The sequence below is a fragment of the Syngnathus leptorhynchus genome, chromosome 15, assembly GCF_054491065.1.
Source record: "Syngnathus leptorhynchus isolate UIUO chromosome 15, UIUO_Slep, whole genome shotgun sequence".
Classification (NCBI taxonomy): Eukaryota; Metazoa; Chordata; class Actinopteri; order Syngnathiformes; family Syngnathidae; genus Syngnathus; species Syngnathus leptorhynchus.
Window position 1 is genome coordinate 8,321,629 of NC_141209.1, and position 25,897 is coordinate 8,347,525.

General features: G+C 40.9%; 1 protein-coding gene across 3 annotated transcripts in view; it reads left to right on the forward strand.

Annotated features, from left to right (window-relative positions):
- Positions 1-25,897, forward strand: part of ralgapa2 (Ral GTPase activating protein catalytic subunit alpha 2) — a 66,154-nt gene that overhangs the window by 13,351 nt on the left and 26,906 nt on the right. For all 3 annotated transcript variants that reach the window (XR_015068390.1, XM_085932836.1, XM_085932837.1), the window contains exons 6-36: positions 165-345; positions 444-559; positions 1,361-1,499; positions 1,594-1,802; positions 2,458-2,703; positions 2,854-3,036; positions 3,155-3,289; positions 3,366-3,514; positions 3,601-3,712; positions 3,980-4,217; positions 4,325-4,504; positions 6,219-6,335; positions 6,431-6,513; positions 6,598-6,688; positions 6,781-6,954; positions 7,240-7,416; positions 7,939-8,132; positions 8,245-8,343; positions 9,082-9,237; positions 13,165-13,293; positions 13,652-13,780; positions 13,950-14,008; positions 14,155-14,263; positions 16,724-16,834; positions 16,995-17,063; positions 17,266-17,403; positions 19,869-20,046; positions 22,474-23,302; positions 23,960-24,031; positions 24,289-24,412; positions 24,510-24,665. Coding sequence is in view for 2 of the 3 variants with exons in the window: in XM_085932836.1 (XP_085788962.1) it covers positions 165-345; positions 444-559; positions 1,361-1,499; positions 1,594-1,802; positions 2,458-2,703; positions 2,854-3,036; positions 3,155-3,289; positions 3,366-3,514; positions 3,601-3,712; positions 3,980-4,217; positions 4,325-4,504; positions 6,219-6,335; positions 6,431-6,513; positions 6,598-6,688; positions 6,781-6,954; positions 7,240-7,416; positions 7,939-8,132; positions 8,245-8,343; positions 9,082-9,237; positions 13,165-13,293; positions 13,652-13,780; positions 13,950-14,008; positions 14,155-14,263; positions 16,724-16,834; positions 16,995-17,063; positions 17,266-17,403; positions 19,869-20,046; positions 22,474-23,302; positions 23,960-24,031; positions 24,289-24,412; positions 24,510-24,665 (5,082 nt within the window). In the remaining variant the exon portion in view is untranslated. The remainder of the gene's footprint in view (positions 1-164; positions 346-443; positions 560-1,360; positions 1,500-1,593; positions 1,803-2,457; positions 2,704-2,853; positions 3,037-3,154; positions 3,290-3,365; positions 3,515-3,600; positions 3,713-3,979; positions 4,218-4,324; positions 4,505-6,218; positions 6,336-6,430; positions 6,514-6,597; positions 6,689-6,780; positions 6,955-7,239; positions 7,417-7,938; positions 8,133-8,244; positions 8,344-9,081; positions 9,238-13,164; positions 13,294-13,651; positions 13,781-13,949; positions 14,009-14,154; positions 14,264-16,723; positions 16,835-16,994; positions 17,064-17,265; positions 17,404-19,868; positions 20,047-22,473; positions 23,303-23,959; positions 24,032-24,288; positions 24,413-24,509; positions 24,666-25,897) is intronic.

A 25,897-nucleotide genomic window follows, 5' to 3' on the forward strand; every position in this document is an offset into this window, starting at 1 on the left:
AAATAAGACCTCTGTTGATGCCGCTTGAAATTGTTTTAGATATGTTTCAGACACAACTAAATCCACTGCTTTATGTGCTCTATGGACATTCTCACATATTTTTTTTTGCTTATACTCACTCTGTGCACGCTAGCTCCTCTTTTGCATCTTCTTTTTTTGCATAGATCCGATGTGACGGTATCCGTCTCTTCCTGCTGTGGCTGCAAGCCTTGAGGGACAATTGTGCTGAAGAGCAGTTCCTTATCTATGCCTGTCTGGTGCCAGGTTTCCCTGCAGTGCCCTCATCCAGGGGGCCTCGCACCCTTGACACCATCATTTACAACCCTTACTCCAACCCACCCGACGGTAAGCAAGAAAAGGACACAATGTTGTATGTGCTTTTTTTTTTTTTACCAGCTAGTTCTTGCTTTAAACTGGAGCATGGTGTTTCTCTGTGTGAACAGCTAAGGTGGTGCCTGAAGAAATCACCCCGCTTGTTCCAGCTGTGGCAGGCGAGAAGGTAGCAGATGACCAGACTTGTTACGTCCTCGAAACTCTTCTCAAGTTCATGGTTATCCAGGTAATTGATACTGTCACAAGGGAAATGAGACAAGTTGCCATTTGCCCACATCTCACCCAAAGTGGATATATTTTTGCGAGAAGGTATTATTGATTATTCACAAAATCGTTTTCAATCTTGATTTACTGTATTTTCCAGACTATAAGGTGCACCTTCACTGAATGGCCCATTTCAAAACTTTGTCCGTATATAAGGCGCACCAAACTATAAGGCGCACCATTAATGCATCATGTCAGATTTTTAATCCTAATTAAATCATTCTCCATTTTACCTTTTTTATTTCAACTTCAGACGCAACAAATTACTTTATAATAACAACAAATAGTCTGGATAGTCTTTTTGATTTATGATTCATAGTCTTCAGCGAGCCACTTATAATTGATTTCATGACACAATGCTTCGGGCCAGTTTAAATTTAGGATTTGGTCCATATATAAGGCGCACCGGACTATAAGGCGCACTGTCGGCTATTGAGAAAATTTTTGTTTTTTAGGTGCGCCTTATAGTCCGGAAAATACGGTTGATGCAAACATCCCAACTGCAATAATAAGATTTTGTGCGGGTGACATCCGGAGCATTTTCTTCAAGTGGTACATCTTCTAGTTTGCTGATAATAATAAGAAAACAAACATGGCAGTTGTTAAGTGTGTACAGTGTGAATGCAATCATTCCATTTCCAACAAGACAACATTATGTCTCCTTTGCAAGCGTTAGTCTTTTATGTAACAAACAATAAGCGAAGACAGACTGAATGATTGTCAGTCTGACCTTGTCAGTCTTTGTTCTGTCTAAACTTGCCAGGCATCCAGTTTAGAGTGGAGAAACAAAGAAAACCAGGAGACAGGCTTCAGGTTTCTCTTCAGCTTGTTCAAGAAGTACTACCTTCCACATCTATTCCCCTCCTTCACCAAACTCACAAATCTCTACAAGCCTTTGTTAGGTAAGGCAGTGTTTATTACATCGAGTGAATATGTCATTACTGTCTTCTGGATGGAGGCATGAGACGTTGCGGGTTCAAATACTTTTATTCTTAGAACTCCCACATCTTCGACCAAAACCCTTGTACGTGCCAGTGACAAGGAACAACGAGAGCACCTTCTGCACTAGAGACCAGTATCTGGCTCCTCGTGTAGCTTTCATTACCTGGCTGGTCACCTTTTTCCTCAAGAAGAAGTATATCAGCAGCACTGCAACAGCGCCGAATACAAAGAATGGCCCTGAAGTCCTTCCTAAACTCATCCAGGTGGGAATTGCGCAACTGTGAATGTTGGCTCCGCGGTTGTTGTCGTCGCCATTTTAAAAGCACTCTAAAGTGCTTTTATATTGTGTTCATATTACCATAGACCAGGAAGTAGTCTGCTAACTAGTAAGTATTGGGAAAAGAGTTCTCGTATGATCCCACTTGACCAATTATTTTGTAAATCACGTTGAAGTTTATTTCTGAACATAAGATCGACCAAACACAAAATCACTTTTTCACATTTTCACATAATTTCATGCCATGCCAATAAGGCAATCAAATCAACATGTTCAAAAAAGGAGAAGCTATTGCTTGTTTTTTTTTCTACCCCTTTTATACATCAGAATTCTTAACATGGTCGCTTTAGTTTAGGAAGATAATTTTGGAAATGAAAGCAGTTTCTACAATAATATTCTGGAAAGAAAAATAAATAAATAAGATTTAGACTATATAGCTGAAAACAGACAAGCAAAAGATTTCAATTACTATAATTTTGTAGTGTAAAATTTTTAAAGTGTCCTTTGAATTGGGCAATGTGTTTACTTAGAATAAAGAACACAAGAATAAACTTGCTATATACAGATGACCAAATTTCATCAGGTGGACAGTAGGTATACAGCAGGTTATGTACTGTATCTGACAATTATGGCCTGTTCAGACTGTCACTGCAGGCAGTAGCAGCCAGGAAAAAGAAAAGGAGAAGACATCCGATGGGGACACAAACGGGCCCACGGGAGAGCCTGACAAGAGCCACTCCAACAGCAGCACACTGTCAAATCGACGGTCCAGTGATTCCAGTTTATGTAGCATTGAGGAGGAGCACCAGTACGTCTATGACATGGTGCATGCCATCTTACTATCTACCAGGGACAATGTGAATTTTGTCAACGAGGTCTTCCACCAGGTATTTATAGCACTCTTCCTTATTCAATGTGCATGATCAAAGTGATTAGCCTGGAATTAAACGGATTATGTTGCCCTCTGCTGGCTGTTTGTTGCGTCTAGCTAACGCCATTAAGCAGCAGCGTGACAAATTGTGTTCTCCTTTCCTAAGGCTTTCCTGTTACCTTCCTGCGAGGCATCGGCAACAAGGAAGGTGATCAAAGTGTACCGAACGTGGATACTGCAGGAGAAGCCCAGCTTCATGACAGAGCCAGATAAAACTGCACAACAAGATGAAGTGGATGATAGCACTGAACAGATACTCAGCACAGAGAATAATAATATGCAAGCACAGGTATTGGCATACATATTTTGAAAATTGGAATACAATTTGAAAAATCATTAGATTAGTATACTGTGGTGCACTGGTTAGCATCTTTGTCGAGAATTTGACTGGTGGTTTCTTTTAACAGATACTTGAGCGTCACGGCCACAAGCGATCGTCAAGTTGGGGAAGGACCTACTCTTTCAGCAGCGCAATCAGTAGAGGTTTTCTCACGGAGGAGAAGAACAGGGACATCAAGGCGGGCATCCAACCCACACTACAAGTCTGTTTGCTTTTCATCACTTCGATCATGTCTATCACTACTAGATTACTGGATTCATATGTCTCTACAATTGTAGGTGTTTCTGACAAACTCTTCGAATGTGTTCCTACTTGAGCCATGCCATGATGTACCCAAGCTCCTAGAGAATCAGGTGGAGGTGTGCAAGTGTGTCCTGAGCATCTACCGACATATGATCATGGAACACACAATGGACACACAGACCTGGTCAGTATATATTTTGTTGCCTAGTTGATACATTTCTTTTTTTTCTTTTTTCACTCCACTTATTTTTCTTTTTTTATTGTCTGCAGGGAGCAGATGTTGCAGGTCCTACTGAGGATCACCGAAGCGGTGATGAAGAGGCCATCAGAAAACCAAAGAAAAGACAGCTTTGCTGAAAGTTTGGCATCCATCCTTTTTCGGGTACGTCTGCTCTCCAAGGTTTTAATATTTTATTTTAATGTATGTATGTATTTATTTATTTATTTATTTATTTGTTTGTTTGTTTGTTTGTTGATTTATTGATTGATTTATTGATTGATTGATTTTTATTATTTTATTTTTTGTAGGTCAGAGGGAAAAAAAGCAAAGTTATTTCTTGTGACATTACAAACTACAGGTGGTTTCTTTTGTGACATTTACTTTGCATCTAGTGTTTGAAGTGTATCTTTGTTCCTATGTTGCGTTCAGACCATCATTGTGGCGTGGGTGCGAGCCAACTTGTGTGTGTACATCTCCCGGGAGCTGTGGGATGAGCTGCTTACAGTGCTGTCGTCTCTGACTTACTGGGAGGAGCTGGTGATAGAATGGGCCAGCATCATGGACTCCTTGACGGCTGTTCTGGCCCGCACCGTTTACGGCCTTGACATGGCCAACCTGCCACTGGATAAACTCAGTGAACAGAAGGAGAAGAGGCAGCGAGCACGTGGTGAGGAACATCGTAAAAATAAAATAATAATTCGATGAGGAAATGTATTGAAAACTGATGATTAGCAAAAAATACTGAAACAGATAAATGTTTTTTTTTTTTTACAGGAGTGATTCAGGACTCTCAGAAAGCAGCTGCAGTAGCACGTTCCTTTTCACTAAGTTGGAGGAACCAGGGAGACGTGGCTGGGACTGGAGTTCAGGAGCCAATGAGGATTCGCTCTGCCACCACATCGGGTGCTCCTGGTGTGGAGAAGGCCCGCAACATTGTGCGACAGAAAGCTTCTGGTAGGGGCAAATTTGTTTGTATAAAATAAAACACGATCCACCTTTAATTAAAGCAGGTCACTCAAATGATTTATAAACATATCAAATCTATTTGCAGTCCTAGAGCTAGAATTGTAGCCACAATTATGACTGTCTGAGGACATACTAGATTTTCTTTCTATTTTCTTGATCTTCTCCCCTTCTGTAAGAAGCCAATGCTACTAAGCTTGCTTCTAATGCTCTCAAATGCATTGACCGTGTTGAGTTCTATGTGACAAGTCCATGTATACACCAGCCCAGGTGCTACTGAAAGGCCAAACAGCAATAACAGAAAGCTCCAACAGATGGTCCCTATTGTCCCCCCCGCCCACCCCACCCACATGTCATCGCACACTGACTCCATTTCCATGTCTTGACAGTATGTCAAAGGCTGGCTTAGGGCGCCCATTGTTACAAGCTCAGTCCAGACGCAGCAATGGCCCTTATCTGATGGTGATGTGGCAGGCTAATTATAAGTTGACAAACGTAACTCGGTAAAATGCATGTCTCGTATGTATGAATTTTTGGTCTAGACTGAATCTCAATGAGAAAGATAAAAGAGAGACAATACCACTTCTTTTCCGCAATTATCTCTAATGCTCTGAAATGACGAGCTCAGTGAACAAGGAGCAACATTTCAGCCTGAGGGGAAAAAAATCCTTAAAGTGTGTCTGTGCCTTTGTGTGAGTGTGTGCATGTGTGCGTTTGTATGTCCCGATAATTCTGTATATAAAACACAACTTCCATCAAATCTTTCTCCCTTGTTTGGGCCCAATTGGATTTCTTCCTCAGTGACTTCAAAGACCCCATCAGTGCTTCTCTCCACTCCGCCAAAGAAGGTCTACACTTAATTGCGTGACAGTTTTCGATCGTTTCAATAAGTGTAAATAATGCTCATTAATATCCATTCATAGCAAATAGTGGCGAGCTGTAGCAGACACAATGCTTCTCCCACTGAAAAGGAGGAATTAAAGTGTATTGAAAGAGATTTCATTGCTCACATTCAAATTAGGCTTGAAGTGTCTTATCACTGACAATTGTCCAAAAAAAAATGGCAGTATTCAAATACAAAATCCAAATAACTTTGCGTGAACTTCAGAGCATTACAATCATGATCAAGGGGTCTTTAATAAACATATTCATCGTGTTAAGCGGTCCCCCCCCCCCCCATGCTGTACTCTACTATTTTTAAATGTATTCTCTTTATTCCTTCCTGTTTTTCACAATCTGTTCTCTCTTTCGCTGATGGAAGCTAAACGAAGCCAGTCCATCAGCAACTGTGTTCACCTATGCGAGGCTTTGCCCACTGCTAAAAGCGTTCCTACGCTGCTCCACACTGTGAGCTCTTTCTTGCCTGGTATCTCTTCTGGTAACTCTGCTTGCTCTCACAGACTTTCAGGTAAAGTGCTTTTTGCAGAGGTTGAATGTGCTGTATCTGTGTGCTTGCGGCCTCCGCCCTAACTATATCATTCACCTGTCGTCCCATCACAAACTGTCTTCTGTACCTGGTGCAGAGGTTTTTCCACAAATTCTCCTGTTGGGGAAAAAAAAAACTTGGACTTGTGTCTCCATTACCACTGCATGTGTGCATGCAAGTTTGCTCATTATTGTCACATGTCTGGATTTGTATACAGATTGATTGAACGTGTCATCGTTGTTTTATATTGTGTGTGGTTTTTTTTGCCCTTTTGAGCAGATGTAGAGGAATGTCAGCTGTCAGAATGTGGGGAAGAATTAGGAGGAGGAGAAAGCCCGCTCCCACGTAGTAGCAGCACCTCAGACATTACGCAACAGCTTTCGGACACGTTACAAGGTACAGTGCTGTGAAAAATGATTTATTTCACTATGACAGCACAAGTAAATAAATACAAATCTTTGTCTCAATTTATCTCACACATGACTCTCCAGCCCAGAAGAGAGAGCCCTCACCTACTTCCTGTGGTTCTGATAGCGGAACATCCGAGAGACGAGAGGGCAATGAACTGCCAGTTGTGAGAAAGCTATTTGTAAATTTGGTCTAGAAGCAGAGTGAAGGATAATGCCAATAAATTGTTGAAATTTTCTTCTGCTTGTAGATCTTGATCCGCCATAGTAGCAGTCCAGCTGAGACAGAAAATATAGCTGAAGGCTACCATCACTACACAAGGGCAAAGCTCAGAGAGAAAAGTTAGAATCAAGTCTTTCCTGTATAAATCTGAATTCAAAATTGTTATTATGTTCTATTTTCTGTACAACATCCCATTCTCTTCCTTTCCCAGGTGAAAGTATTAGCAGCGAGACGTCAAATGGCTACTTGAATGAAGCTGAGGTCACCTGGCAGGTTTTTGACGAGGACACTGACAATCAGTCCACCCAGTCAGCCCACATGGACGTGACCTCTGACCCGCAGAGCCGGGGGAGTCTGCTGCTGAGTCACCATGAGGCTCTAGCAGGTGACAAATCACATACCGTACCAGCTCATCCACATTCATGAATTTAGGACTCATTCAGAAGGTGGATCTAGTACAATAGGTTTTCCGCTTCCTTATAAACATTTAGGTGAGTATTTTTGTAGCATGAATGGAAGACAAAGTAAAGAAAGTCAGTGAGAATCCTCCCTGACCTTTCCACACGTACGCACTGTTGTGACTTTTGTTTGTGATCATCATGACGTTGTTGTCTTTGTCATTCCTCTCCCCTCCCCAAACCCATTTTTTATTCCTGTCCCTTGTTCATAGGTCCTGAGTGTACTCTGTCTCCCCACTCTTCACCCTCACCCCAACACCACAACCACTACCACTATCCTCAGAACCCCCCCGCCTCCCCAGCCCTCGTGGTGCACACTGAGTGCCCGCAGGATTGCCCCCTGGATGACAGCATTCATCAGTCTGTCTTACATATGCCACACCACTTGGGTACTGCTCCATAGCTGCTACTCATGCGCTCTTGATTTTTAGCCTCAACCTTGACTTCACATTTTTACATGTCTATATATTTGCACTTTTGTTGCTTCACTGGATTTCAATTATGAATCTCTATAAATTACACTGCGTCATTTTACCCAGTAAATTTTCTGTTTCCCGCCATCTGATCACTCTCTTTGCCATTGCTCTTTTGCCCACTAGATGGCGCTGTCTTCCTACAAATCCACAATTTGGCTGTTGCATGTGACCAAAAGTACACAGCTCTTCGGAGGACAAGGATTTAATCAACTAGTGGCATGATAATCCTTCAATTACAAATTTGTACAAATGTACTAGATTGCAAATTGCTTCTTTAAATGTCATCCAGCACTAATTGATTAAATTCTACATCTCATTGAAAAGCATTTTGACTCATTCTGCGACAGTCACGGCAACAAATCCGGTTGCTGACGAAATGAAGTTATTCATCAAATCCAAACTTTCATATTTCCGCTCTGCTTTTCTACCATGCAGACAGCAGCGAGTGTCTGACTGATGATGTCAGCATAATTGCGGGTGGGACCCTGACGGGCTGGCATGCTGATTCAGCCTTTGTCCTATGGAGGAGAATTTTGGGTATTCTTGGAGATGTCAACAACATCAGATGCCCCAAAATCCATGCCAAAGTGTTTTCTCATCTTTATGAACTGTGGCAAAAACTTGCTAAGGTAAATCAAACTTTCATGTCATTCCAAATTCCTAACTTCATCACAAACCACCATTTCCTACAAAAATGACTTTGGTTGTTTTGACTGCTCGCTGTTACATTTGTGCTTCTAGATTCGAGATAACCTTGGTATCAGTGTGGACAACCAGTCTTCTCCTCCCCAACCTGTATTCATTCCTCCCCTTCGTATGCTCGCCTCCTGGCTCTTCAGGGTACCAACAACACGTGACCTCTGACAACAGCATTTAACATTACTCCTAATGGAAAAAAAAATAAAAGTGCATCACTATGTTTTGAGTTTATAAAACAGATTCACCAACAGTGCAATTAAATGACGTCCGATACGATAATAGTACTTCAACAAACTGTTTGTACCCTGGATAGTGCATATTGAAAAAGCAGATTTGTCCTTGTACAAATAAGGGAAAATTCTGGAGCAAAATGTTCTGCTTAGTATCAGAAAGCTCAAGCTCAGTTGCAGGTCCTATTTTTTTTTTTTGTGTGTGTAGAATCGTAACCCAGAAGAGACCGATTAAAAACAACCCAAAATGGCGACGAACAAAGCACTGAACTATGCTGCTGTCGTCTTTTAAAGAATTAAGGCGATCAAATTTTGTCCTGGCCCGCAATAATTCTTTTTGATTTAAACAATGATTAGTTCATTTTCTGCAAATTTGTGTTCACGACATTTGGTGACCAACAATTTTGTCCGCATATAGTCATTCTAATTTTTATAAAGGCACATTATTTGATACAGCTCTTATACTATATTTAACTATGTCAGGAAAATCTATTTTAATTAACAATTTTGTAATTTGACAAAGACTGGAAATTGTCAGCGTTGGTAAATTCAAATAAGGAAAAAAAAATGACGCAAATGTGAAAAGTATAAGCGATTTGACTGGTGCATATTTTTCTCAATACACTTTTCTTGGCCCTATCTCACACAGGCCACCATGCTACCAGCAGAATACAAAGCCGGCAAACTGCAGGCCTATAAATTGATCTGTGAGATGATGACCAGAAACCAGGATGTCCTCCCAAACGCTGACTTCCTGGTGCATCTCTACTACGTCATGCACAAAGGCTTTACAAGCAATGATCAGGTATGACCAGCAGGTAGCACCACTGTAACAGCGTTTCATTTCATTTTCACGCTTGACTGCACCATTAATTCCAAAATCATTTCTGGAAAACATGAGTAAACATTTACCAATAATACCAAATTGACACGAATTAATCAATATGTTTCAGAAATTGTCATTTTCTATGTACTGGAAACGCTGAACAAAATATAAATGGGAAAAGCCGCGCTCGTTTTTAGATCATTATCGGAACTCAAAGTTTGAAGTTTAGTGTGTCAATTGCACTCTTCCTCAAAACTTGCAAGGTTATGCCCTGTGATAAAACTCCAATAGAGCGGCGTTTTATTGTGGGCAGCCTAAGACCGACCCGTGCAATATTTGTCACGTCTAATCACCATCTTGTGAGCTGTCCAAATGATCTTAGCACTCAATTACTACATATTTTCTTTGAGCTTTTGTGTTAATTGGAAAAGTATTAATTATTTCAGTACAGCTCATGAAAAATGGGAGAAAAACACAAAGGTGATGCATTTGTATATATATTTTTTCAGTGTAGCATAAAAATGGTGACTGTGTTCGTCTTTTTTTTTTTCATCCAACATCAGTTTCTGACCTCACACATTTCCACAGACACAATCACACCCTTGCAGTGTGACCAATTAAACCTGCAAAGTGGGTCTATATTGTTCATTCCGTTTCAGCCCCCTGTTAGCGTAACAACCAGGTGTCGTAGTACCTTTTCCACATTATATACTCAAAATGAATTTCGGGAGGATGCAGATACTGCACAGTGTCTTCTCTTTTAATGTCATGTTCAATAATTGCCTACCCACCAGCTGTGTTAAAGAATTTTACCGTGTTTTGGCATCTTCCGGTCTTCCTTTAGTCGCACCCTTCATCATATTTAAATCTGGCCTAGCTCCACTCCCTCCAGACGATGCAGAGTGGAGATGAATGAAGCCCCCGCCACGCCCCCCCCCCCCCCCCCCCCCCAAACAAAGAACGGGATAAAAGTGTGGATAGGGGGTATTTGGGATACAAATATGTGTGTGCGTTGTGTAGTTGCCCTTCTGGCTGGGTTTCTATTGCACCTTGGCAGTGCGACAAGCTTATTAGAATGTTTTCAATATCGTTCAATAATGTTTTGAGCCCCTGCCGCGTATTCGTGATTAATTAAGGATTGACGTCTGTCGCGCTCCGTTAGACTGACAAGTCGGCCGGAGGCCCAGAGTGGGCTGGCCTTAGTGTGTGTGTGTGTGGGGGGTGGGGGGGGTCTGTGAAGGAGCGGGAGGACAGCCAGGGGATCGTAGTGTAGAGTGGAGCAATGAGGGGGGCACGCTGAGGAACAAGGCAACATTCTCCCGCTTTTGTTACAGCTCTGTATAATGCGTCAGGGGGCCAGTGCCAGGCTGGCCACCGAGGCATGCTCAAATTGGCCAGAGAAAAGAGTCCTCACACTACACAATAGAGGACAGCCGCACGCCTGCTTAACATAAGAAAGTGGCTCTTACTCAACCCCTCCTCCTCTCTCTCTCTCTCTCTCTCTCCCCGCTCTTCTAAGGCACCCTTCCCCACCCAAAATGAGGGGAAAAAAAAAAAGAGTCGATTTTGATGTCCATATAAATTATATATACTTTTTAGAGTCATCTGATCCGTGCATTTGTTGTAGATGGCTTTTAAAATAACAGCCTGAAATGACTTAAGTTCATGTTGGCTTATTTAGATCATTCAAGATATCATTGATTTGATATAGGCTATTGTCTTTTTAGCTTTTTTTGCACAGATAAAAGCCACATGATGACATAATCTGTTGTAAAACACTCACGCTCCGGAGATGATTAGGGAAGAATCCCAGTCCGAGTCATCACCATTAAATTCAGTTAAGCTTAGAGTAAAATGACAGTTCCCTTGAAGGGATTGTCCCTTCAACTGACAAGAGGCACAAGGTCATGGCCATTGTCCTTATAGTTTGTCCTACTCTGCTCTCATAAAGACAGGACATGCCATGACAGCGGTAATCCATCCATGAGGTCAACTTTCCGGTCTGCAGCATGTTGGGTCATAAAAGTAGCTGCTCCTCAACTTGGTTCAGGCACATCTTTTTGACACTTGAACATTCCATTCCTTTTTTATCAATTTATTTATTCAACTAAAAACCCAGAAATATTCATGTTTAGTGCATAAGACAAATAATTGTGTTTATGGGTGACGTAATGGCAAAGTGCAAGCCGACAGGTTGTGCTGTATTGGAAATGAGGTCAAATGAAAAGGTCTGAGGTGGATCCTTTCAAAGGTACATTAATGCTTCCTTTGTTGATACGTGGGGGACCATTTCTTCCGAGCCACACGGGCCTCAGATCCATGTCAATACACTCCTCAAATTTAGTTACCAGGAAACACTTTGCATTCTCCATTTTGTGTCCTCCTTTTAAAATGCTCATTTCAGGCAATCAAGCAACAGTTTGTTGCTCGCTAATTACCTCTGACTGCACTGCACATTATGTTTCAGAGGTCAATTACCAACAAAATGAGGGTAAAATGGACCCTCAAGCTCTCCCTGCCAATTTTCTACATGCAGTCTGTCCTGTTGGATCCACTTCCCGCATATTACCTTTGTGTTTATTCTTGTTCTTTTTACTTCAGCTCTACTCTGTATTTGTCAAAGCTCCGGGTTATAGGTGAAGATAGAAAGGTAGTACGGCAATCCAAGAGAGTTGGGGGGAGGGGATGGGTCTTCTTTTTGTGTTTGTCGAGTTGCCCTGTTGGTTTAGGCAGAAACAAGCTGATATTTGAACTGAGATTTGCACAGGTTTATAACCGAGAAGGCAGATGTTTTGAGGATGGACCTTGCTTTTGTACACACACATGCATGAGTGAGTAGAAGATAAGAGAGAGCGATGCATACTCATACGTAGTAGATGTCTTTTTCTGTATTGACCACAATTGTATTTCAAGATAGAAACACAACTATGCATGTTTGGTTTTAATCCAACTGCCAGTGAGTGGCAGGTAGCTCATAAAAATGAATACCATGTCTACAGCTTTAATTAGTGGTTTTGCTGTCTATGTACATAAATGCGATTCTAAAAGGTTGTGATCTTTTGTTTCCTTATTTTCCTCTCTGGCGATCCAGCTGTCTCTATTTTTCCGCTGTCTGTTTTTGTCAACCTTTTTTTTTTTGTTTTTTTTTGCTGTCGTTAATTTGGTATCCCGTCGAGTGCCTTGCTGTTCTCAACACACTTAAAATGCTTACCTGTTCTTGGGGGAGGGGGAGGGGGCATTATGTATTGGACATTGTGGCCCAATTACTGTCCTAGTAACCCTCCAACCCAAAAGTCTGTGTCCACTTAAAATGCACAAAGGTTCTTTAATTGCAATTCTGCTCCCTAGTTTGTTTTGCAAAGTTGGGATATAAAGCAAAATGAAAAGAAAACTGAACATAAAAACAGTCCGGGTCCGAGTAAGCATGCCCCTATTCCACCTTTTTTTTTTTTTTTTTTTATGTATTGGAAACAAATCAAATGTTATCAGTTTGAACATTTGAACTAAAATCGTCCTTTTTGAAGCAATAAGACTTTAAAAAAAAAAAAAAAAAAAAAATGCGGTGAAAGCGTTCAATGTTCAATCCTGGATATCAAAGTGGCAAAAATACAAAGGCAGAAGTGGCAGGGGATGCTTTTGCAACTTTGGTAGCCAACTTGTAGCTGCCGACGTGTCATGACATGAATCTTGAATCAATCAAGCTATTTTACCACAATATTAACATCATTGGAAGAACATTTTTGTATTTAATGTAATATCTTTTGAAAAGGATTTGCATATCATTGCTGTTATTTTTACATTCTCCTCAATGTCCCAATTTGTACCTATAAATTAATTCAGTTGTTGCTACTTGGCAGATATCATAATAAAAGTTAACAATGTATATATATATTTTTTTGTCACCAGGATACTTTAAACACCATTATCCGGTCCTGCTCGCCAAGATTTTTCTTCCTGGGTCTGCCGGGCTTCACAATGCTGGTCGGCGATTTCATCACTGCGGCTGCCCGCGTCCTCAGTTGTAACTCTTCCGAGGTACACCCGAGGCTTCAGCGTGCCTCCATCTTCTTCATCACCAAGCAGAACATTTGATGCATCATTTTTGTACCCAAACAAGTACTTTATCATCATACCTCGCTAATTCAGGGTATCCTTTTATTGTGGTCACAATTACAACCTATATTATGGTGGCTCAAAACACACTTAAATCCACTGATTGATTGAAAGAGTCTCCACATATTTATAACCGACCCGTAAATTTCTTATTGATATATGGACACCATATTTTAACTTTACTAAGTACTTGTGTTTATTAATTTTTAAATATAATTTGAATTAATTACATTACTAGGTATTAAATTTGTGTAATTTGCATATTTTCTCCATACGCTAGGCTCCCAGGATGGAAGCTCAAACAATTCTTGGCTCATTAGTGTGTTTCCCAAACTTATACGTCCACATTCCAGTCCTGCGGAGTGTAGCTGGCTCTGATGACATTCAAATCGGAAATGAGGATATTAAGGTAAATCGCTCAGTGGGTAAAGGAGAAATTATTTCTCGTATTTTTCATTACTGTAAAGGCTTTAAAACCGTGGGGGACTTCAATCCCAAGATGCACATTGTCACCTGTGGAGTCAGTGTGAGCGGAAGGACCATGTTATAATCTGATAATGTATGTTTTTGCACTTCAGGATTATCTTGTCAATATCCTGCTTGAGGCTGCAACAAAGGAACACTGTGAAGAGGCCAGGTATGTAATTAAAGTACATGGATGAAATAAATTCAGGATTTAAGTTACCATACACGTGTATGAAATCTAAAAATATTTGTGTAAAGCCATTTTTCCCTCAATAAAAGGTTTTTACTTTTCTAACATTTTTTTTTTTTGCACTCCAGGTGTATTGCTGTGTGCAGCCTAGGCTTGTGGGTTTGTGAGGAACTGATGCAAACAAACATCCATGATCAGGTGAAAGATGCCATCAATGTCCTGGGAGTAACACTAAAGGTCCGTAGCCAATTTATTATCTATAAAGCAGAGCTGTAATTTATGTGTTGGATATCATCCCTGTATCTTCACTGTATGGACAAAAGTTATGGACATGAAAATAGAGAAAATATGCAAGTAATATTATGTTACATTACATTATATTACATTATGTTACCGTGTTTTCCGGACTATAAGGCGCACCTAAAAACCTAAAAGTTTCTCAAAAGCCGTCAGTCCGCCTTATAGTCCAGTGCGCCTTTATATATGGACCAAATTCCTAAATTTAAACTGTCCCGAAGCATTGTGTCATGAAATCAATCATAAGTGGCCCGCTGAAGACTATGAATCATGAATCAAAAAGACTATGGATCATTATTTTGTGATTCTAAAGTAATTTGTTGCATCTGAAGTTGAAATAAAAAAGATAAAATGGAGAATGATTTGATTTGGATTAAAAATCTGACATGATGCATTAATGGTGCGGCTTATAGTCCGGTGCGCCTTATATAAGGACAAAGTTTTAAAATGAGCCATTCATTGAAGGTGCGCCTTTAGTCCAGTGCGCCTTATAGTCCGGAAAATAAGGTACATTATAATTATATTATATTTCATTATAATTATATTATTATTATTATATTATATTTTATTATTATTATATAAACGTGTTATAGTTTGTCATTACGCCTCAGCAAAATTTTTACTGCCTTAATTTTTTTGTACAGTCACTCCTTATTCATTGAGTCAGTTAATTTAAAGTGATAACCAGTCAATGTCATTGTCAGCACTTCCCTCTGTTGACAAAGCCATGCTTCATCTATGGAAAGAGGACAAAACAATAATCAGTTGAATGAAATGAAAATATCCAATTATCCCGTGTCACTAACGGCTACTGTCAGTAAATGAATGGACGACACATTTTACACGGTACGTCGCTTGGATCCGAGCTTAATGATTAGCTTTGTCAAAAATTATGAGTAAAGTAATTTTTCTGGTGGCTATTTTGTAACAGTCCTCCCTTTCTTTTGATTGAAGACATCCAGAAATCCAGTTGAGGTTCTTTCTTTCTTCATATAGAGGGACGTTTTTGGTGGCATGATTTTGAGACTGCTCTCTGTCTCTGTAGATGTTGGCCAATTTAAGCAGCTACATCTCTCCGCTTCCTGCTCAAGCAACCCCCTCACACACACCCCATCCTTCCATCTCTAATGGAGCAGTAATCACTCCCCTGTACAACTTGACATACAAGACTTCGCCAGCCCCAAAATAGCGGGTGTAGGCTGGGTAGAGCGTGTTGTAAATGGGGGGGAGGGGGCTGAAGAGTGGGACTGAGTCTCTTTTCTGAAAGCAGGTGCTGAACTCTCAGGGCCTCTTTTTGTGTTTGGCCATTTCTGCACTTCATTGCATTATCTACCCTTGCTACATGTTGAGAGGCATTCAGCTGGAAGAAATGGGGGGATTCTATTTCTGAATAAAGAATTTGAAATCACTGGAAAAATTCACAGTTCTCATCTTGGATGAGTCTAGAGAAAATGAAGCATGGGTACAATTGAAAATAAGTTTAACCTTCGTGTTTTTTTAAAATGTGAGAAAACATGAGCTTGCACAGAAATTAGTTTTTGTTAGTACAGGTGTATGTGAAAGCTTCTTATTATGACAGGTGATTATTATCCGTGATAGAACTATTTTGCAACAGTTGCCACTCGTCCCCACACATTGAGGTATTTAGCAAAAGGACTCCTTGTGATATGAACGGCGTGAACCTGTCACATTCTGAGGCTTATAAAATATGTTTTGTACCGTATCACCTTTTTTAATCCATAAATGTGTCAGTCAAGGAAGATGTAGTTTGCTACATATATTGTGTTTGTATCGCTTAGGGCATAGGTGTCAAAGTCAAGGCCCGGGTGCCAGATTCGGCCCGCCACATCATTTTATGTGGCCCCCGAAGACTAATTGTGCATCAACTTCATCTGTCAATACTAAAGTTACAAATTGTCTTCATTTTAAAAAAAAAAAATACAGATATTGCTAGGGATATTTGTTACTGTTGATCTTTTAAAAATATACAGTTTTTACTAGTCTCCGGTTTCAAACTTCAGTTTGTTGACAGTCATAAGGAAACTGAGTACGATGCGGCCCGCGACAAAAATAATTTTGACACTCCTGGCTTAGGGGCATGTGCTGGGCGACTGTATCCTGCTCACTTATAACCCAAAAACTTTTTTTTTTTGCATGTGTGAAAACATTTGTGCGCATTCTATTATTTGCCTCATGGTGCAACCGCGATTCAAATTTTGCAAACCAGTGGCTGAGACTCAGCAACCCGTGAAATTATTTGGCAGAACCAATTGTGGCCTTTTGGAACTGAATATAAGTCGCAGCACCAGCCAAACTATAAGTCTGAGAAATATGATACATGTCACGTAGTAACCATATTTGTCTTACCTTTATTCATAACGGTTTTCTTTTTCTGTGCAGTTTGGCAACAAAGCTGTGGCTCAGGTGGCCTGTGACGTGTTTCAGCTGCTCATCTCTCATTGGGAGCCTCTCCAAAATGTGGAACCGACTCTACCTAAGAAAATCATCGAGGTAACATTCACGTCCACCCACCGATCTGCTGTTGTTTTGGGTTTAAATGCGGTAACATGTACATTTCTTTGTACTGTTGGGGAAAATATGAAATGTTTGATTCCTTTTCTCCTTACCAATGAGTCTTCTTGTTTTTCCTTCATGTTTTGTCCCTTTGCAGATATTTGTGGCCACAACAGCCTTTTTGTTGCCGAGCGCTGAGCACTCAACAGTGGAAGCAGACAAAAAGGTACATGTTGGAAAGGAAATGACTGAGATCTGAAGGACCTTGATCTATCGTGGTGGAATGGTGCATTTATGGAGGAATGTTTTCACTCATTACATTTCTTTGCTTATGTTTCCCACACTACCCTTTTTTTTTTTTCTTTGCATTTGTGTTTGCATTTTGTGTCATTGTGTACATTTGTTCAATATATTTCAAACTTCCTCAGTTGGTGGTGTCCCTACTGCTTTGTCTTTTGGACTGGTGTATGGCTGTTCCACTGAGTCTGCTTTTGGAACCGATCACCACGTCTTTGCTGGAGGACAACACATCCAACAAAGCCCCCCTACTGGACTACATCTACAGGGTGGGTAGTGTCACTGTCATCTCGGTGCCAGGAAAGCATATAGCAATTTTGGATTATTATTATTTTTTTTTTTTTTATTGACGTAATGTTTATTAAAGCTAATACAACGGCTTCAGCTCTGACCACACTGACCTTCACCTCTCCACATTGTCTTGTCACTTTAACTAGACAACACTATGCCTCATTTAACATTATAGCGACATATTGCGGAGGCAGTTGGCATAGCTGAAGTGCGTGTTTATTTATTGTGAACCAATACTATTTTTTTCTATCCTCATCCTAATAATTACATCAAAAGGGGATGATTTTTATTAAATTTCATTTTATTCATCCCTCTGATCCTTTTTTTTTTTTTTTTTTTACCCTCCTGACCCTGAAGAGCTTCAGGCCTGAATGAATGACGTATTATTCATTCCCTCCTGTCTGGGCAGATGCGGTCAACGGCAGATCTTTGTAAAGATGTCAGCACTGATAAGAAATGGTCCAATTATTCAAACAGGACCCTTTGTCCATTTGATAAGCTCAGGCCATAAACGCTTGTCCTGCTGATTTGAATGGAATATGTCTTAATATGCGAGCGACTGCAGCTGCTATAAAAGCAAAGACAATTAGGCATGATTGGTTGTCTATCTGAAGACAAACAAGTCCCCTCTAGGTTTCATTGGAAATAATACAATGTGTGACAATAATAATGCAATATCCAGTCTGAAATCTGTCAATTTCCATGCTGATTATTCCACAAGACCTTCCCTTTTGTTGTATTACTGGCCAGAATGCATTGCTGTCAAGGTAGTGGACTGCCCCTTATTGACCTTGCTTTAATTACAAATCTCAACTGAAAAGCTTTTCTTTCATTTCACTTTTGAAATCAACCGGTCAAATATCAATGCAATTGCATATTAACGAAAATGGCTGTCTTGCTTTTCATCCTGGCACAGAACGTGTTTGTGATCCCTAATCGAATGTAGATCCATTGCAAAAGCAACATCGCACTAGACCTCTTTTGGCCTACTGTTGTTGTGCTCAAGCTTCTCCATCTGCTCTCCGTTCGTCTCAGCAGCCAGCTGCATCAGCCCTCTGTGCGAGCTTGTTAGGTTTACATCTGTCTTTGTGAAGACCAATTTAAATTTGAACCTGTGTGTGTAAGGGCGAACTGTAGTGATAAATATGCAAATGTGTGTACGACATACAATCAACGGGGATGGTTATTTTACGACAGGAACATAGTGGAAGGTTAGGGTAAGTTAAGGGACCTATCTTCAGTATACAAATCAAATGTCCTTCCAAATTGTTTTGCGATGTACATGTGCCCCCCCTCTTTAACTACAGTGTGCTCATTTGTCTGTTACCCTCCAAGAACTGTTGCTATGCAAAGTGTAGTCACTTAGTTGTCAAGCACAGCCGTGGGCCCGCCCCCCCCCCCTTTCTTTCTCTCCATCCCTCCACAGAGGGAAGCTCTTTGGGGGCTTTGGTGTAGCAGCTGTTTGGTTCAGGTCTTTTCACCATCAAGCTGCCAATCCCTCCCCCGTGTCCTCAAAGGTCTGCTCGGGAGATTCATCCATGTACTGTCTACATTACCACACACTATACTGTTTCAGATGACGGGCCCAGCCTGCCTTTTCTCAATGCGTCTCTCCACCAAGTGCATGTGTGCACTGAAAGGGATTAGCCTTTACATGGCTTTACCCCAAGTTGCTCTACTGTGACCAAGCGGGGGCCCCCTCATTTACTTAAATCAGACATATGATCTAACCCCTTTACATCCAATGGCATTATACAAATTACAGGTATGTAGAGGATGCGTATTTGTGGTGGGAGTTAAACACGCAAAAAAAAAAAAGTCTCAATTAAATCAAACAGCATAAAACTGTCCAATGGCTGTAATCGACTGGCCCAGTGCGCCTTATCTGGTGCTGCCAAGGGATGCTCTGCCATCTGTTATGTAGATCGATACATTCTCACAATAGAGAAGAGATGGATTTTGAAGCAATAAAAACACTTTTTTTTTTTTTTTCTCCCCCTCCTCTTCCATCACCATGGTGTAAATGGATGTATTGTATTTCTCTTCCAGGTGGTTATGTGTTCATTGTGAGTTTGTGAACATTTCCATTAGTTATTCATATTTCAGCAGGTTTATGATTTTCTTCACCCCCCAAAAAACGTGTCAGCTTTATTATGGCTATTAATGTTCACTCATGGATTTTATAAGCGTCAAATGGGTTGTCAGAGTATTGCACTCACTGAATACTCTTGTTCCTCTTCATACTCTCCTAAATCAAGAAACCTGAAACAGACCTGTAGGATTGTCACTGCACCACATCATGTCTAATCAGGCAGCGTCTTTGCACAACGCTGATGCAATTTTGCCATCAAGGCACCTCTCACTGACGGAAAGAGTAATACATAGCCAGGCAGGCACTCAATATCTGATCAAGTGTTATCCCCTTTCTTGTTTTTACCCTTAGGTGCTGCACTGTTGTGTGTCAGGCTCTACCCTCCACACCCAACAGAGCCACTACCTCCTCAGCCTAGCAGACTTGTCCGCTGATTACGATCTCATGTTGGGACAGGTGAAGAGTTTTGAGCCGCCACCTTCCCAGACGAACACTACCGACTTCCGCAGCTTGCTCACCGTTGCAGAGGGTAAAGATGTGTCACATTCACAACATACTTACTGGGGCCTCTGTTAAAGGATATTTTCTGCATGTTTCATGATTAAAACCGGTGTTAAGGGACTTTTTTTTTTTTTATTTGTATCTGTCAAATTAGTAAAAAAAAACAAAAACAAAAAAAACAATGTCCACTTATTACATTCTGGTTAGAATTGCAGTTCTTTATTTTCTTTTTGGGTTGGGGGTTCTGTTTCATGCAAATGAGCCACTTGCCCCACTACTGTTCTATGGTGCCAAAGGGAGTTGTTACCATGACGATAGGGGGCAGAGCTAGGGTGTTGCAACTAGGCGAGCCAGATGAAAAAATGTTATTCAAAATTGATTCATGAAGGCAGAATTAAAAGAGCATGCTAGAGAATTACACATCTTGCTGTGCTGACATGCAGAAAACACAGCATCGAGATAATTTTAACCAGTCACAACAATTTAGCGGAAGACACTTTACCGTAAAGTAAAGTAGTAGAGGTGCTGTAATGAGGCTAAAGCTTTTTTTATTTCTAGTGCTAGTTTACTTAAAAAAACTGAAAATAAAAATAAAGGCTGAACTGTTCTTAGCTTTCGTAGTGGGCATTCGCCAACAGACTTCACACTTCTCGTCTTGCTGTCTCCAAGTGATTACATCGAAATTAATTTTTTTCATTTTCTTAGTTTAAAGTCACCCTAAAGCTTGGGCATCTTTTTAATTTTTGAGTATTGTTGCTGACTGACCAGCTAAACATTGGTTTCAGGTATCGCAAATATGTATTATTATAATTTCACGTAGCCAGATTTGCTGATTGTTCTCCCCCACTCGCTCTACTGGCTCTATTGGCCGTATTGTTTGTACAAACGTCCAATAGTGTGCAATAGTTCAAGGCCAACACTAGCGTCATTATTTTATAAAGCTCTTTATTTTATAAAGCTCTTTATTTTCATGCAACACACTAGAAAAGCAAATATAGAGGCACACAATTTAAAATAGTAATAATAATAATAATCGCTTTAAATTTTGGACCTAGATAGAGGTGTTTGTATAGAAAATAATTTTGCCATTGCAATAGTACCAATGGAACTACCCCTTTTTCAGAATCATAATATTTAATATCAAAAAGGCACTGTGTGTTATTTTTTCCTCCCACTTTTGGTCAGTTCAGCTTTAGTAGAGCTCTGTAGTTAAATGGGTGGCAATATGGTGATTATCTAATTACTATCTTAAACAAATCAAATTGTAGCCGTAAACTTTCAACATTTTATTAGCAGACTCCTCAGCGCATTGCCTGAATGTAAGAGTTCACTACATTGTCCCGAATATCTTAAAAGGAGTTCTCTGAGAGAATTAATTCTAGTAGCCCATCCATTTGGAGCTGCTCTATTAAATGTCAATATCCTATTAAAAATATAAAAGAAGGAATGCAACTATCAGGGAATGCATCATTCGCATTAGTGCTCATCCTCAAGAAGACCCATTACAGGGTTTAGCTAAAAATGTCTCATTTTTCCTATTTTGGTGACCTTGTGATTCCATTAGGCAATGTATCCCCCCCACCACCACCACAACCACCACTACCACAACCACCACTCTCATGTCCTCAACTTCTAAAAAGTCCCTTTGAGTCCAAATCCATATAATATTTGCACTGAAACAATGTGAGAATTTTGAACGGTAGTGTCTGCCTCCGAATTTACAGCTCACCTTTTCTTTGTGGCCCACAGCTGCAGAGTCTTAGTGGAAATAACAAAACACTATCAAAAGGGCAAACCAAAGAGTGCCGGCCTAGTTATATTCATGCCCCCACCTCATATTGATCAAGTCACATCAAAAGGCCCAGCGTATCTCTAATGTAGCTTGGCCTGCTTTCTAAAGAGCTTTTTCCACTTTGATGGGGGGGATGATGGTATTGATAGCACTGTCACAATGCAAGAGTGCATCTTCTTGTTTTTCCTACATCAACGCATAATGAAGCCCAGCATGCTTTTCACTTGAGCGTAAAAAGCCCATGCATTTACACAAATGCAATTCATCGAGTAGGCTCCCATTCAGTAGCCTGTGAAGATGGAGATTCTCATTAGCGTGCGGCCAGTCCAAACACTTGTCCATTATAAGAAGACTCAATGGGCTTTTCACAGTTGTCTCGTATGATTAGATGCTACCTACTTAGAGCCGTGCTAGCTAAGCTATTGTGAGCATTGAATAAAGTACTTTTACTAATAATCATAATTGAGATGTTGCTGTGTGTTAAGAGATGACAGAGATAATAAGTAGCATGTCTGCACAGGCAAGGCTTTGAAAAAAAAAAAAAGTCAGCACTGCATTTCTGATAAACAATAGCCTAGCTAGGTATTCGCCCATAGGTATTTTTGTGATTATCTCAGGTCCATGTTTTGTATATTTATCATATCGCCATTATTCCTTTGCCAGAAAAGCGGCGTCGAAGCATGGAGCTGATTCCCCTGACAGCACGAATGGTCATGACTCACCTGGTGAATCATCTGGGCCATCATCCATTAAAAGGAGGCCCGGCCCTCCTCCATAGCCTCGTGAGCGAAAATCACGACAATCCGTACGTGGAGTCTTCCGAGCTATCGTCCGAGGTCTTCAAAAGCCCCAATCTTCAGCTCTTTGTTTTCAACGATACCACACTGGTGTCCTACCTGCAGATCCCTGCAGAGACCCCTACAGTCGGGCAACCCCCCCACCCGTCCTCACAGGTGCGCATCATTGTCCGCGACATTTCAGGAAAATATTCGTGGGATGGGACAATCCTGTTCTCAACCAAACAGGAAACCTGCGAGGATATCGATGTTTTTAAATCAGTCGATCACACGCCGCCACCCACCGCAGCACATAGCAAACCTTTGTCCAGTTCTCCAACAAGAGGACCGTCCAAGTATCATTTCTCTGTCTCTGATTCCAACCCTGACTCCTGCGACGTGGAAGAAGTAGATTATCTCAACAAACTTTTAGAGGAGCTCAGCCTGAGCAGCCCAGAATGCCTCCCCAAATCTCAAGTCCAGTTAAATCAGCCAGCCTCTTCACCCTTGGGCATGAATCATGAACAAGAAAGTGCCATCCTCAGTGCAATTCTTCGTCAGACTCGGCAGGAGGAGGAGCAAGTCAGAAGGTGGGATGCTGATGTGAGCTTCCGGGCTTCCTGTCAGAGGGAATCGTCCCACCAGGAGCCCAAGGCACCTTTTTATTACTGTCGGTTACTCCTCAATGACCTTGGCATGAACTCCTGGGAGCGACGGTATGTTATGTTACAATTCTTCTCTTAAATGAACGAAAAAGTGATAAGTGACTGATCAGTTTTCTCTATAACAGCTTAGAAATAAAAAAAAAACATTTCATTGAAGCATTAGGCTATCCATATCATATTTGCATTTATGACATTGTCGTAATATCCTGCAAATAATTCAGCTGTTGACTTGTGATTCTTAAGAGAGCAATTTTTAAAAAGCACCAGAGTGCTTTAATCTTCCCTCCACAGGGTAAATGTGGCCAGGTGTTTACACAACGGTCTACCTTGCACCGCCGCATCTTTATAGTGCCACCCCCAAATTAAAAACTTGCACCTCTTAATAGTGACAGCGTAACATGAACACAGCTTGTGGGAGATTGCTGTGTGCACCTGTGGCCTCTTGCATTAATCCGAAAAAGCGGGAGGTTGCAAGGTGGTTTCTTGTATACCAAAATTGGAGCAAAAGGACCCCAAATCTGATTTTTTTTTTTTTTTTTTTTATGAGAACATATTTACAGTCGAGACATTACATTTTTCTTTTTGTTAAATTTGAGAAAGTGACTTTCTGCTAAATCCAGACTCATTTCAACACTGTTAACAATTGTGAAAATTGAATACGAGTTAACATGCTTGAACAGTTTTTTTTGTTGTTTTTTTGCCAACCAGAAAAAGTTTTCATTTGCTGAAGAAGAACTCCAAACTCTTAAGAGAACTAAAGAACTTGGATTCCCGACAATGGTAATTCATTTGTTGTCTGTAATTGACTTTCCCTCCTTACCTCTTCAGAAAACCACATTTGTCAGTGAAACTGCTGCTATAACATTTGGCTCCATGAGTGTTGTGACAAAATTGAGTTGGCATCTTCCCTCCCCCCCCCCCAAACTGTTATTTTCCAAATTGCACCAGCCCCTCCCATTAACTGCAAAGTATCGTGGTATCATGAATTGTTTGTGAACAATAAATGAATGATAACTACTTTATTTGTTGCTCTTAAGTCGGGAGACCCACAAGATCGCTGTGTTCTACATTGGCGAAGGTCAAGAGGACAAGTGCTCCATCATGTCAAACGGTGCCGGCAGTCAAGCTTATGAAGACTTTGTTTCTGGGCTCGGATGGGAGGTGCTTCATAAAAGTCTTAACACTTAAAAAAATACACGTCCAGTTGTGAAATACTGCAGTTATGCAACATGATATACATGTTAAATATGTTCCTCAGGTGGATCTGGCCACACATTGCGGCTTTATGGGCGGCCTCCAGAGGAATGGCAGCACAGGACTAACAGCTCCCTACTATGCTACCTCCACTGTAGAAGCCATCTTCCATGTCTCTACGCGTATGCCATCTGATTCTGATGACTGCCTCACCAAAAAGGTGCCTTACGTCTATAACGATGACCGTAGGTCGTAATTACGTGTTGAAATCCAGGTCCTCAAATTACAAACACAATGTGTTGAGACATAAAATTACATTGTAATACATTTAAAATATATATATATTGGTATATGAGCAATTAAATCGTCCAGAGTATATACTATTTATTCATATCTTGACTTAAAAAAAATTACAAACCCCAGATGTTCTTCAGAAAAAGAAAAAAAAAAAAATATCTCGGTGCTTGGTGTTAAGCTGAGATCAGGAGGTGTGACTCCAGAGTGTGACCATTGATTAGTGAACCCGGCAAGCAGACATGACGAGGAGAGATTGGCGGGCTCACAAGTGAATAGGGGTGCATTTGCCACTGTGGTAATGACTACAATTCTGCTATTCCCTGCCCCCCTCCTCCCTGTGTGCTGTGACCAGGGCCTGGATTCAGCCATTATCTCTCCCTGCTAGAGCAGGCGCCGGACGGATGCCGGCAGGACACTTTTATCCAATTCCTGCTGCCTCCACAGGAGCGATCAATTGAGTTCTGCCGTAAGATTCAAGACGGTAGTACGCAAGGGACAGTTAGCGCGAAGAAATGAGCGGCAAAGGCCCCTGCCTATGCTGCCAATCTTCTCATACGGTGCCATGCTGAGAAGGGAAATTAATCAGGCCACCCCGATATCCAACTCCAGTCCTCCAGTGACCATGTGTCACCAATAACCACCTACAAATTCCACACCCATACTGGAACCTGTACCTCTGGACTACAAAAAAATAATGACCATCTAGTTTAGGACAAAATAGGGAAATGGCAATATCTCAATATTCATTTTTGCAAAAGGAAATGCTATAATTGTTTAGACTCATCTTACCCAAATGGCCACACCAAGGTTGGCTTGGTGCACACTCAAATGCTTCCAAAGAGTGTAGGAGCAGTAAGAAGTGAAGAATTGAAATAAGGAATGGGGCTTCATCGCTGTTTGAGTGGAATGTTTTCCATGTAAATTTACGAATAACACTTTTTTTGTCCAGCAGTCTTCCACTTCAACTGCCCGTGTGTGTCGAGCCACATTTTGTATTCGTCTGCGGGTAGAAAAGGATGAGGGAGGTCAAAGAAAATAGTCAAATCAAAGCGAGAGAAAAAAAAAAGGGGGGAAAGAACAAATTCCTCAATCCAATTGTGTGTTGTTGCACTGTGCAAGCTGCAGCGGTAGCAGCTGGCCTCCGTAATGTGGTTA